General features: G+C 35.0%; 1 protein-coding gene and 1 long non-coding RNA gene across 3 annotated transcripts; one reads left to right on the forward strand and one right to left on the reverse strand.

Moving 5' to 3' along the window:
- Positions 1-3895: 3895 nt before the first annotated feature.
- Positions 3896-9072, forward strand: LOC136067826 (uncharacterized). 2 transcript variants are annotated; one of them, XR_010629232.1, is made up of 4 exons: positions 3896-4038; positions 4850-4947; positions 7241-7359; positions 9032-9072. It is a non-coding gene; the product is annotated as an uncharacterized LOC136067826 (long non-coding RNA). The 2 variants fall into 2 exon arrangements; XR_010629230.1 differs by lacking the exon at positions 9032-9072 and having other exon boundaries at positions 7241-7721.
- Positions 9073-12511: 3439 nt separating this feature from the next.
- On the reverse strand, positions 12512-14433 carry LOC112008478 (uncharacterized). Its single transcript, XM_024040806.1, has 6 exons — positions 14115-14433; positions 13836-13994; positions 13676-13790; positions 13436-13527; positions 13141-13349; positions 12512-13024 (listed from the first exon to the last, which is right to left on the reverse strand). The coding sequence occupies exons 1-6, from the start codon at positions 14431-14433 to the stop codon at positions 12512-12514; spliced, it is 1407 nt and encodes a 468-aa protein (XP_023896574.1).
- Positions 14434-14802: the final 369 nt, after the last annotated feature.

Consider the following 14802-nt stretch of genomic DNA (forward strand, 5'->3'; position numbering starts at 1 on the left):
GGGTTGGAGCATTCCCAAAAAAATAGTTAAATAATTAAAAAAAATTAAAAATATATTATTTTGGCCTTGTTTTTAGACAAACTTGGCCAAGACAGGCCGAAAGAGAAAAAAAATTTCGTTTTAGGAATCGTTTCTTCCTCACCCGAGCTGGAGCATTCATAAAAAGAAATTCAAAAAATAAAAGAAAAATAATTGACATTTAAAAAAAAAAAATCATTTTGGCTTCATTTTTAGCCAAATGGAGCTGGGACAGGCCAAAAAAGAAAAGAGAAAAAAATTCATTTTGGGTATCGTTTCCACTCGATCCGACCTGAAGTATTCCCAAATAAATTGTAAAAAAAAAAAAAAAAAACTAAAAAACGTCATTTTGGCATAATTTCTAAAAATATTTCACCCTCGGAAACATTTTTGCTTGACCTAGGTTGGAGCATTCCCAAAAAAATTCAACAAAAAAAAAGAAAATAGTAAAGAAATTCAAAAAATTAAAAAGAAAACATCATTTTGGTTTCATTTCTAGCAAACCAAGCCGGGATAGGCCGCAAAAGAGAGAGAAAAAAAAAATTTTCATTCTGGGTACTGTTTCCACCAGACCCGGGTTGGAGCAATCCTAAAAAAAAAATAGTAAAAATATTTAAAAAAAATTAAAAAAACATCATTCTGGCTTCATTTCTAGAAAAACCAGGTCAGGACAGGCGGAAAAAGAGATAAGAAAAATTTTAGTTCTGGTAATCGTTTCTGCTTGACTCGGGCTGGGCAATTCCCAAAAAAATTATGAAATATAGGAAAATATTTCAAAAATTAGAGATCGTCATTTTCGCTTCATTTCTTGCCAAAATTGGGCATGGACAGGCGGAAGAAGGAAAAAAAAAATTTCATTCTGGGTACCGTTTCCACCAGATTGGGCTGGAGCATTCCCAAAAAAATAGTTAAATAATTAAAAAATATATCATTCTGGCTTCGTTTCTAGACAAACTTGGCCAGGACAGGCCGAAAAAGAGATAAAAAAAATTTTTGTTCCAGGAATCGTTTCTTCCTAACCCAGGCTGGAGCATTCCCAAAAAAATTGTAAAAACCATTAAAAAAAAAACATTTTTCTAGCTTCCTTTCTAGCCAAACTAGGTCAGGACAGGTAGAAAAAGGGAAAAACAGATTTTTGTTCTGGGTACCGTTTCCACTTGACTCGGGCTGGAGCATTCCCAAAAAAATACTAAAAAATTCAAAAAATTCGAAAACATCATTCTAGCTTCGTTTCTAGACAAATTGGGCCAGGACAGGCCGAGAAAGCAATTAAAAACGTTTTCGTTCCAGAAACTGTTTCTACCTCACCCGAGTTGGAGCATTCCCAAATTTTTTTTTTAAAAAAAAAAAATAGTAAATAATTCATAAAATTAAAAAACATCATTTTGGCTTCATTTCTAGCCATACTGCGCTAGGCAGGGCGAATAAGGGAAAATAAAATTTTCATTCCAGGACCGTTTCTCTACTTGACTTGAGCTAGAGCATTCCAAAAAAAATAGCAAAAACATTAAAAAAAAAATTACAGAACGTCATTCTAGCTTCGTTTTTAGATGAACCAGGCTAGGATTGGCTGAAAATGAGATAATAAATTTTTCGTTTTTGGAATCGTTTATGCCTAACTGGGCTGGGGCAATATCAAGAAAATTAAAAAAAAAATAGTAAAATAATTTAAAAAATTAAAAAAAAAAACATTATTTTGCGCCATTTCTAGCAAAAACAAGTCGAGACAGGCCGAAAAAATGAAAAAAAAAAATTGTTTCAAGTACCGGTGCCACCTGACCTAGACTGAAGCATTCCCAAAAAAATAGTAAAAAATTCAAAAAACGTCATTCTAGAATTATTTCTAGAAAGAATGGGCCGAGACGGGCTGAAAAAGAGATAAAAAAATTTTCGTTTCGAAAACCATTTTTGCCTCACTTGAGCTGGAGCATTCATTAAAAAAAAAAATCAAAATATAATAGAAAAATAATTGAAAAAATTAAAAAGCATCATTTTGGCTTCATTTCTAGCCAAATCGGGCTGGGACCGGTTGAAAAAGAAAAAAAAAATCATTCTAGGTACCGTTTCCACTCGATCCGGCCAGGTGCATTCCCAAATAAATTGTAACAAAAAAAAAAAACTAAAAACTAAAAAACGTCATTTTGGCTTAATTTCTAAAAAATATTTCATCCTTGGAAACGTTTTTGCTTGACCCAGGCTGGAGCATTCCCAAAAAAATTCAAAAAAAAAATCATAAAACAATTTAAAAACTTAAAAAACATCATTTTGGCTTCATTTCTAGCAAACAAGGCCAGGACAGGCTGAAAAAGAGAAAAAAAAAATCATTTTGGGTCTGTTTCCACCCGACCTGGGTTGGAGCGTTCCCAAAAAAAAAAAAAGTAAAAATATCGAAAAAAAAAAAAAAAAAAGTCATTTTGGCTTCATTTTCAGACATTGAGCTGGGATAGGCTAAAAAAGAGATAAAAAATTTTTTGTTCTGAGAATCGTTTCTGCCTGACACGGGCTAGAGTATTCTCCGAAAAATTAAAAAAAAAAAGTAAAATAATTCAAAAAATTAAAGACTGTCATTTTAGCATCATTTCTAGCAAAAATGGGTTGGGACAGGCTAAAAAAAAGATTAAAAAATTTTCATTCTAGAAACCATTTCTGCCTCACCCATGCTGGAGAATTCCCAAAAAAATTCAAAAAAATAATTGAAAAAAAATTAAAAAAAAAAAGTCATTTTCACTTCATTTCTATCCAAACTGGGATGAGACAGGCTGAAAATAAGGAAAAAAAAATTTCAATCTGGGTACCATTTCCACTCGACCCTGCCTAGAGCATTCCAAAAAAATAATAAAAAATTTCAAAAAATTCAAAAACGTCTTTCTGGCTTCATTTTTAGACAAACAGGGTCAGAACAGGCCAAAAAAAAGAGAAAATTTTTTTCATTCCAGGAATTGTTTCTGCCTCACCCTAGGTGAAGCATTCCAAAAGAAATTCGAAAAAATAGTAAAATAATTCTAAAAATTAAAAATATCATTTTGGTTTCATTTCTAACCAAACCAGCGGGCCGGGACAGGCTGAAAACGAGGAAAAAAATTTCATTCTATGTACTGTTTCCACTTGATTCGAGTTGCTGCATTCCCAAAAAAAGTAAAAAAATACAAAAAAAAAAAAACATCATTTTGGCTTCATTTCTAGACAAACCGGGCCAAAACAGGCCAAAAAAGAGATAAAAATGTTTTTGTTCCGAAAACCGTTTTTGCCTCACCTGAGTTGGAGCATTCCCTAAAAGTTTCTAAAAAAATAGTAAAAAAATTCAAACAATTAAAAAAAATGTTATTTTGGCTTCATTTCTAGCCATACCGCACCGGGCTAGGCCGAATAAGGGAAAAAAAATTTTCATTCTGGTATCGTTTCCATTTGACTTGGGCTAGAGTGTTCTTAAAAAAATAGTAAAAAGATGCAAAAAAAAAAAAAAAAAAAAAAATCATTCTGGCTTCATATCTAGACAAATCGGGTTGGGTTAGGCCAACAAAGAGATAAAAAATTTTTTTTGTCATTCCGGGAACTGTGTCTACTTGACCTGGGCTGGAGCATTCCCAAAAAACCTCAATAGAAATAATGAAATAATTAAAAAAAAAATCATTTTGGCTTCATTTCTAACTAAGCTAGGCTAGGACAGGCCAAGAAAGAGAAAAACAAATTTTGTTTCGAGTACCATTTCCACCCGACCCAAGTTGGAACATTCCCACAAAAATAGTTAAAAATTCAAAAAATTAGAAAACGTCATTCTAACTTCATTTCTAGAAAAACTAAGCTAGGACAAGCCGAAAAAGAGGTAAAAAAAAAAAATCGTTTTGGGAACCCTTTTTGCCTTACCCGAGTTGGAGCATTCACAAAAAAAAAAAAAAAAAAAAAAAAAAAAAAAAAAAAAAAAAAAAAAAAAAAAAAAAAAAAAAAACGACATTCTGGCTTCGTTTCTAGCCAAACCGAGCAAGGAATGGCCAACAAAGAGATAAATTTTTTTTGTTCCAGGTACCTTTTCTCTCCGACCCAAGCTAGAGAATTCCCAAAAAAATAGTAAAAAATTTCAAAAAAATTAAAAAAGGTCATTCTGGCATCACAATTATTTAAAAATATTTTTGTTAGAAAAAAAAAAAAAATTTCAGGTTTGTCTTCTGTGTGTTTATCTATAATTTCGAAAGTTTTTAAGGTATTCATGTTCAAAAGATATGTTCTTTGGTGATTGCCATCTTTCAATGTCTCTCTTATAGAATAATATTCTAATTGCATGATTTCTATATGTGATCAGTCTTTTAAAGAAATGGTTGTAATGCGTCTGGGGAAAGATCCAGGAAAGAGGCGGAATTTATTGAAACACACATTTTTCAAGCATGCAAAGTCTCTTGAGATTTCTGTGAAGAAATGATTCGCTGACTTGTCACCCCTTTGCAATATAGGCTTTACCTTTTGGTGCTTCCCTTACATGCATGCCATGTTCTAGGATTGTGCCCTGTATTGCACCTTTTTATTGCAAATGTCTTACCTATAAAAATACAAGCATCATACAATGTATACTTCTTTTTAGGGGGGGTGTTAATTTTCATTTGTTGCCTAATGTGTCTCCTATCTCATCGTCTCTTGCTCAGCTTCCTCCCAATGCAGTTACATCAATTATTGATGGATTGAAGATATTGTACATTGAAAAGCCAAAGCCACTAGAAGTTGCATATCTTTCGTTTGCAAAATGGAGATATTATGATCTTTCTAGCTTTGTTGTCAAGTTTCAACTCTAGTTTTTAAGACCTCTGTAACAGAGGATTGATTTTTATTTGTATTTTTGCAGATGAATGGTGATTTTGTTGCTAAACCCATGGTCTTTTGGGTCAATACTCAACTGGAAAGACAAATTTTATAAACATTTGCTAAAATGCAGTTATCTAGGTTAGTTAAGTTTTATTTCTGTTTGTCCTTTTTGATTTGCTAGTATGACTAGATCTCAAAGATGAATGTCCCTTATAATCTGTTTGAACAGGTGCTCACTTTAGACCAGAGCCTACAAAAGACAGAATTTTTGTTGTTGTTATGGTATCACTAGTTACCCTCATTTTCCTATGTTATTTATGAAGGCTAATTAAGTTTAAATGTACTATAGAAACAACAACAGTGTCACATCAACACTTGGTACTAGACACCAACAGCTTATTATAAGAGGCAGTTTATTAGTAAAGTTTTGTATCATCTTTATAATTGAAGGTTAGGGCCACGTTCTTATTAATTTTTTTTTTTTGATAAGTAAGAATGTTATATATACGAAAGGCTACTCTATGCATGAAGAACATAGAGCAAACCTAGAAAAAACAAGAAAAAGAAACCAAAGAAAAAACAAAAAAGAAAGCCTATCAGCATATTAATTACAAAGAGCAAGAGAGCTAAGAAAAGAAGGGAGAGAATCACTAGTCGTGAGTCCCCATGCCCGAGACCAATCAAATAGAGTTCCACTAAAAGAAGCAAGCAGCTGATCACCAGAACTATCCAAATCCTCAAAAGTCCGCCTATTCCGTTCCTTCCAAATACACCACAGAATGCACAACGGAACTAAATTCCAAATCTGAGACGATTGCTTCCCCAACCAATTCCACCAGCCAAAAAGTAGCTCTGTAATCGATCTAGGTATAACCCAAGGCAAGCCAAAAGTTATAAAGACAAAGCTCCATAACCGATAGGTCATCTCACAGTGAAGTAGTAAGTGATCAACCGTCTCTCCACAATGTCGGCACATTATACACCAGTCCACAAAAACCAATTTCCTCAATCTCAAGTTATCACCTGTTAGGATCTTATTCCAAGCTACACACCAAACAAAAAAGGAAACTCGCCTAGGGGCCTTTACTTTCCATATAGCTTTCCAAGGAAAGACAATTGAAGGAGAGTCCCTTAGTTTATTATAATATGATCGGACGTCAAAATCTCCGTTAGGCTTCAACTTCCATCTCAACCGGTCTCCCATAGCCATGGGAGGGGTATTATTTCCCAATATATGAAGAAAATGCAGCCCTTCATCCATCTCCCAATCATTCAATTCTCTAATAAAACGAACATTCCAACTTCTTCTATCCTCCGCCCCCTGCCTTGACAGAGACTCTTCTACAGATACCTCCTTATCAATGACAATAGCATACAGCCTTGGGAAAGCCAATTGAAAAGGTTGATCCCCATACCACCCATCCTGCCAAAACCTCACTCTATTTCCCAACCCAACAACAAACTGGCAATTTTTGCTAAAATCCTCCCATCCCATACAAATACCTCTCCACAAACCACACCCATGAACTCCCCTACCCAACTTTGAGGTCCACCCCCCCCCATTCTTCCCATATTTTAAAGCTACCACCCTTCTCCATAACCGATCCTCTTCCTTCCCAAACCGCCACAACCATTTCCCCAATAAGGCCTTATTGAAAGTAGTAAGTTTCCTTATCCCCAAGCCACCATTGGCTATAGGCGCACAAACTTTATCCCATCCAACCAGATGAGTCTTGCTATCACCCCATAGAAAATCCCTTTGCAACTTTTCCATTTTATTATCCCATCCAACCATTTTATTATCCCTTTGTAACCAGATACCTCCTTATTAATTGATTGTGTCATGTGCTTAATTGTTGATTAGTTAGGAGCCATGTGCTTAACAGTTAGTTAGATCGTTAGATTAGTGTAGCCAATTGGCAATTAGTGTTAGTCAATTAGTTCTGTTCATGAATTGTATAAAGGCATGCAATGAGAACTTAGACTGTTCATATTCCTATTCTCATCTAATCCCTTTCAATTCTTCTAAGAGGCATGGCTGCCCTCTTAGTCAGTCACTCACCATTTTTCTTTGCTTAATTAGTTCTTATCAATCCTTTATTTGCATATTTTTCTTGTTGTACAATTTTGGTTTGTCCTGCATCAAATCTCTAGCCAACCCTAGGTGTTGAGTCCAAGTTCATCCATCTCTATTTTTCCTATTACAATTTTTTTTTTTTTTTTTGTCCTACATCATTGTGATAAAAAGTTATCCATTATCCCAGGAAGTTTCTTTTGTGCTTTGTTGTGGAGATTGGTAATTCAATTTGAGTTGACATGGGTTTTCACTTTATCATGAGCTGGGCTTTTAGGTGTGTGTAAGAGATATTGTCCATAATCCTTCTCTTTTACTTTTGAAATCGTTAGATATTGATTTTGTTGCTTCATACAGGTATTTGAAACAGTGTTAGCTGTGTTGGTGACTGTAGTTGAGGACATCGAATGCTCTGATATAGCTAATGTTATTGTTGAACTGAATCTTCTGAGTGCTTCAAATGCCCTTTAAAGAAGGTAAGGTAGTTCTTTCATTCCTTTGATTTCTTTCTAGCAACTCCAATATGCAAATGTCCTTAACACTGTTAGCACTATCAAGTTTGCAACTCAATGGTTCACCGAGTAATATTGCTACAGTTATCATTTCTTACTGACTTGATTTTAAAACTAATATACTTGATTTTTATCATTGCTTGAAGTTATGAGTCAAAACTAATGTTAGTTTATGTTTTGGTATCTGAAAGATGTTTATGTATGGCTTTACATGAAATTTGGTAGATTGTGACCTATTATGTTTGTCTTTATTGTTTGTTTTTGTTTCTTGGTGACATTTTATGGCTTTGTTATACTTTTGAAGGAGAATTTACATATGATGTAAATAATTCTGTTGTATGTCTTTGGGTTTTAGTTGGACAATAATGAGCTTATCTACTGATGTTGCAAAATGTTTCTAAAGAACTTTTGTCAACCAAGTATTGAAATTCTTTCCTTTTTTTTTTTGGGTGAGATTGAGAAATATTGCAGGTTTATTGCTTGGTGTCTTGGAAAAGTAAAAAGAATATCCAGTCCTTTAACCTTGATGACAATCCTATGTTGTGACTTCTGTCAGAGAGTTGTTAGATGTTGCACATGTTCCAACACTTGGCCTAATGAGTTTACTGATTCCTGCTAGGTTTGAAATTCGAAGTTATTATGGTTGATTTTGTGTAGGTGAAAGTCTTATTCGTAGTGTTTTCTTTTTTGGATAAACTTATTTATTTCTTTTTTGACATTTTTATTTATTTTATTTGATCTTAGGCATCATTTTTCTGTGGACTAATTGGTTTTTAGATTTCAACTAAAAAAAAAAAAAAAATCAATAACCTAGCATGAATGAAGTGCACAATCGATACAATTGATAGTCATAAAAGCTTTACTAATTTAGACCTCTGAATACATTATTTTGGAAATATATGGGAATTTTTGGCTACATAGACACTTCTTTGCCTTTTTAGTTTGGAAATATATGGAGTAAAGGGAAAGATGGTAGGGATAAACGCAAGTTTTTTTTTCAGAAAACGTTTATGTTTTTAAAGGGAAATGATTTTGATTTATTTAAAAAAAAAAGAGTGTAAATGTTTTCTGCCTATATACTGTAATTTTCTGTTGACTAAAATTTTCTAATACACCAAATACCTGCAAACACATTATCAGTTTATGCCAAAAACAAATGAAACCTTAGAGTTTTGTTATTTTTTGGATTGGTAAGTAGTTATACATGCACTCAACGGTTCTTGAATCATGACCTCACACTCCTTTCCATTATTGTTGGAAGCAGGAGTGCTATTTAAGCTAGAGTTCATTGGCTAGGACCTTAAAGATTTTGTGATGCTTTGTTTGCTTAGAATGGAGCAAGTGACCCTGCCAAAGCATAAAGTTGTGGACTTCATTTTATTTGTTGTTGCCTGGTATAGAGATTTACAAAATTCATCTTTTTCTAAACCAAAATATTTGGCGTGTTGGTCAAAATTACCTATTTTGAAAAGGAAGAAAGGATACAAGCTTGGGGAATATAATTTTTTTTCTCTTTTTGGAAATTGTAGAACTTTTGAATGCTCCTAGAACCTGCATTTTTAGTGTCATTATTAAATTTGAGAAATTTATTTATTTGACTTTCTTGTCTCTGACTTATTCATTATTTTATTTCAAGGCAACAACCAGCCTTGCTTTTGTTATGGGAATGCAACTAAGGTTAGTAAGCTTCACCATATTTTTCTAAGCATCAGAATATTAGGGAAGCATGTTTATTATATATTTATTTGTTTATGAAGTTGAATGTCTTTACTTTTCTTGCTAGTGGTGTAAGGCCCTTTGTAGTTTCTCTGCTGGTTGCTGGGTTTGATAACTATGGACCACGATTCTACCAGGTATTTGTTTTTCTGATATGCTTTAAATTATAGTTACTAACTAGCTCCAATTTAGGAATGGATTATTTAATGGGTTGCACCTTTGAACATTTTGGCATACAGAAAAATTATTTTACACTAAATTTATGAAATATTAATTGATGCTGTTAGTGACTTAATATTGGCTAGTTGTAAATGTGAATTTTCCACTCTGGTTGTAGCATAAAAAGAGAGTATAATTATGTGATGAAAGTTTCTTCTATTACTTTGGCTTAATTAGCACCGACAAGAAATTCAGGTAAGCTTCGTTTTCCTTCATCACTAAGCATGTGGATGGTCTTACACTTGATGTGAATTGGTCTTGGTTTGGGTTGATATTCCAAGTACCTTGCATAAATTTCACATTTATAAACTGTTTTATATAATCCTTTTTTCTGTGTTTATTTTTTGTCTTTGGCATGCTTCTTTCCCTCCCTATCACTTTCTCCTCAAATCCCCAAACTGAACCATTGTTAACCACACCCCTTTGTTGTGGTGTTGGTTTTAATTACAATTGATTGATTATATCTCTATAATTTGTACATGTAGGGTATCTTTGAATTTTATGAATCTTTCACCGAGTATCTAACGATTTTGTAATTTATAATTTTTTAGTTATGTTAGAATATTATTTTTTTTTTTGGGGGGAAAATTTTTGTAACACAAATAAGGCAAAATCATTTGCCAACCTTCCAATTTGTTGGTATTGATGATGAGTAAAGCTAGAAGTGCTAGTAAGATTGTTTGCTGGAATCTGCTTATTTTTACTAATATTTCATTGGCTCACTCTCTTTTTTTTGGGGTCTATAAGATTAATTTAGAGATTTTCATTTTGAACGACTTATTAACCAATGGCTTAAGTAGTTTTTTTAATGGGATAACATTCTACATGAATTTCTTTCTTTCTTTTTCGCAATTTTTTTTGGTGTGGAGAATTTGTTTAACTCGAAAAACACAGCAAAGGTTGAGGTCTACTGATGTAGACATACACAAATCTTGAGATAGTCTTTATTTGAGTTGTGCCTTTCTTATCTTCTACTTATCAAAAGCTTCTAAATTGATATCGAATTTGTTCAAACAATTTCAGTAAAACCTTTTGTGCGTTCGGTTTCTAATGCCCATTGATCATAATCATGAGTCTTTCGGTTTCCTAGTGGTTTTGGCTCTTTGTCTACCTCCAATCACTGATATAGTCTTTTGCTCTTCTTCCTTCTCATCGTTGTCCAATTGTCTTGCAAGAAAGGATTTTTTTTTTTAATGCATAGTTCATAATTTTTTTGTTGGGGGTAGGGGAAGCTCTTTTCTTGTGCTAAAATGTTATTTCAAATAGATGCTTCATAACACTTCCATTGTGCGTATACTTAAAAACTGTTTATCCAACTATGCTACAAGAATTAGCTTATTTTAATGGTATTCTCTTGGTTCCTTTTTAAAATACCATAGATACCATTGATAATATTCTATCAATTTTGTAATACATTGACATTCAAGTTGGATGTTGATAATGTTGTCATGGCCTAATGGGATTCCTAAAATTGTTTACTAGTAACTAATTATGATGTCATATATTTGTGGGATTCAAATTTTCTTTATGCTTTTAATCCCCTGAAATTTTTTTAAAAGCATGAATCCATAAGCTGTTGGACTTATCTTTGTAATTGCATTTGGCACTCTTGGAGTCCATGGGGGCTAATGGATCTACTGGATCTGAAGTTATTGCTGCTGCCGAAAAGAATGCGGCTTTATTGACTGCAAGAGCTGGTTCCTTGGATCTATCTACGATTCCCTCAATATTCTGTGTTTTAGCTACCCTTCAATATCCTGCTGGTGAGTCATGGCTTCTTTGTTTATACACGACATAAGTATAAAATACTAGGAAGAACCTTTATGGAACAGGTATAGGTATAGGTACGGTACGGTGGCATAGAAATTTTTGAAAAATGCAACTATCCAGGTTAGTTAAGTTTTTATTTCTGATAATCCCTTCTAATTTGATGTCAAAGATAAAAGTCCCTTATAATCTGTTTGAACAGGTGCTCACATTGGACCAGAGCCTACAACACACAGATTTGTTGTTGTTATGGTATCACAAGTCACCCTCACTTTCCTATGTTATTTTTGAAGGCTAATTAAGTTTAAATGCACTATGTAAAATTTTGAAACTACTTTGGTTTAGACAGAAACTACCATGTGTGTATTGTCTCCTTCCCAAGTAGCAAATGGGGCTTTCCAAACAGGTATTCATTTGGGAAAGATATTCAAACCAACCCCTCCCCCTGCGGCGGTGTGCACGGTAGTTTCCCCTAAGAAAATTGAACCTCGTGAGTTTTCTTCTCCCCATATGGTATTGCTTTATGTGTCAACTCATTAATTGTGTTACACTTAACCCCCACCTTCAAGGGCTTTTGGATATAACACAACACCTACTATGGTATTTTTGTGAAAATAATATGGAATCTTATAGTTATTTTCCCTCAAAATCTATCTTCTTATTCTATTCTTGACATAATGAAAGTTTTTGGTGACTTTTCTTTTGTGCAGAGTTTTTTTTTTTTTTTTTTGATAAGTAATCAGTATATATATTGAAGAACACTACCTTATGCAGAAAAACATAAGGCAGAGAGCAAAATACAGAAAGATAAGATAAAGAGGAAAGAAAAAAGAAAGGAAAAGATACTAATTATAAAGAAGAGTGTTAAGGAACATAAGGAGAGAGTCACTAGAGGTGAGTCTCCAAGCCCTAGACCAGTCAAACAGAGAGCCACTGAAAGAAGCCAATAGCTGGTCCTTCGAGCTTTCCAAGTCCTCAAACGTCCCCCGATTTTGCTCCCTCCAAAGACACCACATTAAGCACAAAGGAACTAAATTCCAAATGCTAGACGAATGCTTTCCCGGCCAATTCCACCAACCAAAGAGAGTATCTGCAACTGTTCTTGGCAAGACCCATGAAATTCCAAAAGATCTAAACACTAAACTCCACCGCCTATAAGCCTTACCACAATGGAGGAGAAGATGATTCACCGTCTCCCCATTACAACGGCACATAATGCACCAGTCAACAAAATGCATCCCTCTATTCCTCAAATTATCACCTGTGAGGATCTTATCCCGTGCAACAATCCACACAAAGAAGGATACACACCTTGGGGACTTAACCTTCCACACACCTTTCCACGGAAAGATAATGGGCAAAGGTCTTCTTATCTTATTGTAAAACGATCGGACATCAAAATCCCCATTCTTTGTCAACTTCCATCACATTCGATCCCCATTCTCATTAGGAGGTAGATTTGAACCCAAGGTGCGGAGAAAATCATCCACGCCATCCATTTCCAATTATTTGGTCTCCGAATAAAATGAACATCCCAACTTTTCCGTTCCTCTATCCCCAACCGTTCAAGAGAAGCCGCCACCGATGCCTCTTTATTGGACGCAATCCCATACACATTCGGAAAAGTCAATTGAAGTGAAGACTCCCCACACCATTGGTCTGTCCAAAGCTTAACTCTATCTCCCACCCCTACTTCAAACCAAATATTTTTGCTAAATTCCTTCCAACCCATTCGGATGCCTCTCCACAAACTACAACCATGTGTCCCTCTAACTAGCTTGGATGTCCATCCCTCCCATTCTTCCCCAAACTCTAGAGCTACAACCCTTCTCCAAAGCCTTGTCTCTTCAATCCCAAAGGTGCACACACCTTGTCCCATCCCACCAAATGAGACTTGGAATCCCCCCACAAGAAATCCCTTTGCAACCTCTTAATTTTATTGGCCACATGCGTAGGGATGGTAAAAAGAGATAAATAATATGTAGGAAGACTAGATAGTATGCTTTTAAGCAACGTTAGTCTTCCACCTTTTGACAAATGCACCTTCCATCCGGCCAGCTTGCACTCAATTTTCTCCAGGATAGGATTCCAAGCAACAAGGGATTTGTGGGACGCCCTCAATGGCATACCAAGATAGGTCATAGGCAAAGACCAAATACGGCAACCCAAAATCTCTGCCAACACATGGACATTAGGCACCTCCCTAATGGGAACCATCTCACTCTTCAACGCATTAACCTTTAAACTTGTCACTGCTTGGAAACAAAGAAAAAACATCTGAACATGTAGAATTTGCTCCTCATCTGCATCACAAAACAGAATCGTATCATCCGCAAACAAAAGATGCGAGACATAAACCCTCCATCCCATCTACCACCAGCTCTAAAACCTCGAAGCAAACCAGCCCCTTCAACTCTTTTCATCATCTTACTGAAAACCTCCATCATAACTAGAAACAACATGGGAGATAACGGGTTCCCTTGTCTCCAACCCCTCGAGCTCCCAAAAAAGTCAGCTAGAGACCCATTAAACAAGACAGAGAATTGGACTGTAAATATACAAGTGCGGATCCACTTACACCATCTCATCCCAAATCTCATTCTCTTCAGCAAATCTAGAGTTCACATGATCATAGGCTTTCTCAATATCTAATTTACAAATAACTCCCGAAGTCTTACTCTTCACCTTGCCATCTACACACTCATTAGAAATAAGAACTTAATCAAGTATTTGTCTACCACCCACAAAACTGTTTTGAGACTCAGATATTAGCTGATCCAAAACCTCTTTTAGGCAATTTGCCAAAACTTTAGCCAAAATCTTGTAAACACTCCCCACCAAACTAATAGGTCTAAAATCTCGAATATTGGAGGCACCATTCGTTTTAGGGATTAAGGCTATGAAAGTTACATTGACAGATTTTTCAAACTTATTGTGTTAATAAAACTCTTCAAACACAACTAAAACATCTCTTTCCACAATTCTCCAACAATGGTGAAAGAAAGCCATAGAGAAACCATCAGGACTTGGAGCTTTATCTCCTTTCAACTCTTTGACAACTTGAAGAACCTCATCCTTTTCAAACCTCCGTTCAAGCCAGTCCCTCTCCAACCCATCTATCTGATCAAATTTCAAACCTTCCACAAAAGGACTCCACTCCTCAGACTCCTTGTACAAGTTTTTATAAAACTGTACAGCTTGGTCTGCCTTCTCGGATTCGACCTCATAAATAATCTCATTTACCTCCAACATACTAATATGATTATACCTTCTCCGAGAATTGGCCACTTTGTGGAAGAATTTGGTGTTGTTATCTCCTTCCTTCATGCAAAGCATTCACGACTTTTGTCTCCACAAGACTTCTTCCAAAGAGAGAAGGTTCTGAATTTGAGATCTCAACTCAGCCCTCTCACCTATCTCCACTTCTGAAAGGCCATACTCCCTTTCCTTAACATCCAATAATTTCAAAGCCTCCAAAAATTATTTTTCCAATGCTCTACATTTCCAAACTCCCTACGGTTCCGCTGAATAATATCTTCCTTCAAAGCCTTCAACTTCTTGGCAAGTACAAAACTGGGAGTACCTAAGAAGGAATAACGACTCCACCAAGAATGAACCCTATCTTTGAACCCATCCGTCTTAAGCCACATGTTCTCGAACCTAAAAGGACTTTTCCCCCTTAATATCCCACTTGCCTCCACTAAA

Source organism: Quercus suber, unplaced genomic scaffold (genome assembly GCF_002906115.3).
Source record: "Quercus suber isolate HL8 unplaced genomic scaffold, Cork oak 2.0 scaffold_87, whole genome shotgun sequence".
Taxonomy (NCBI): Eukaryota; Viridiplantae; Streptophyta; class Magnoliopsida; order Fagales; family Fagaceae; genus Quercus; species Quercus suber.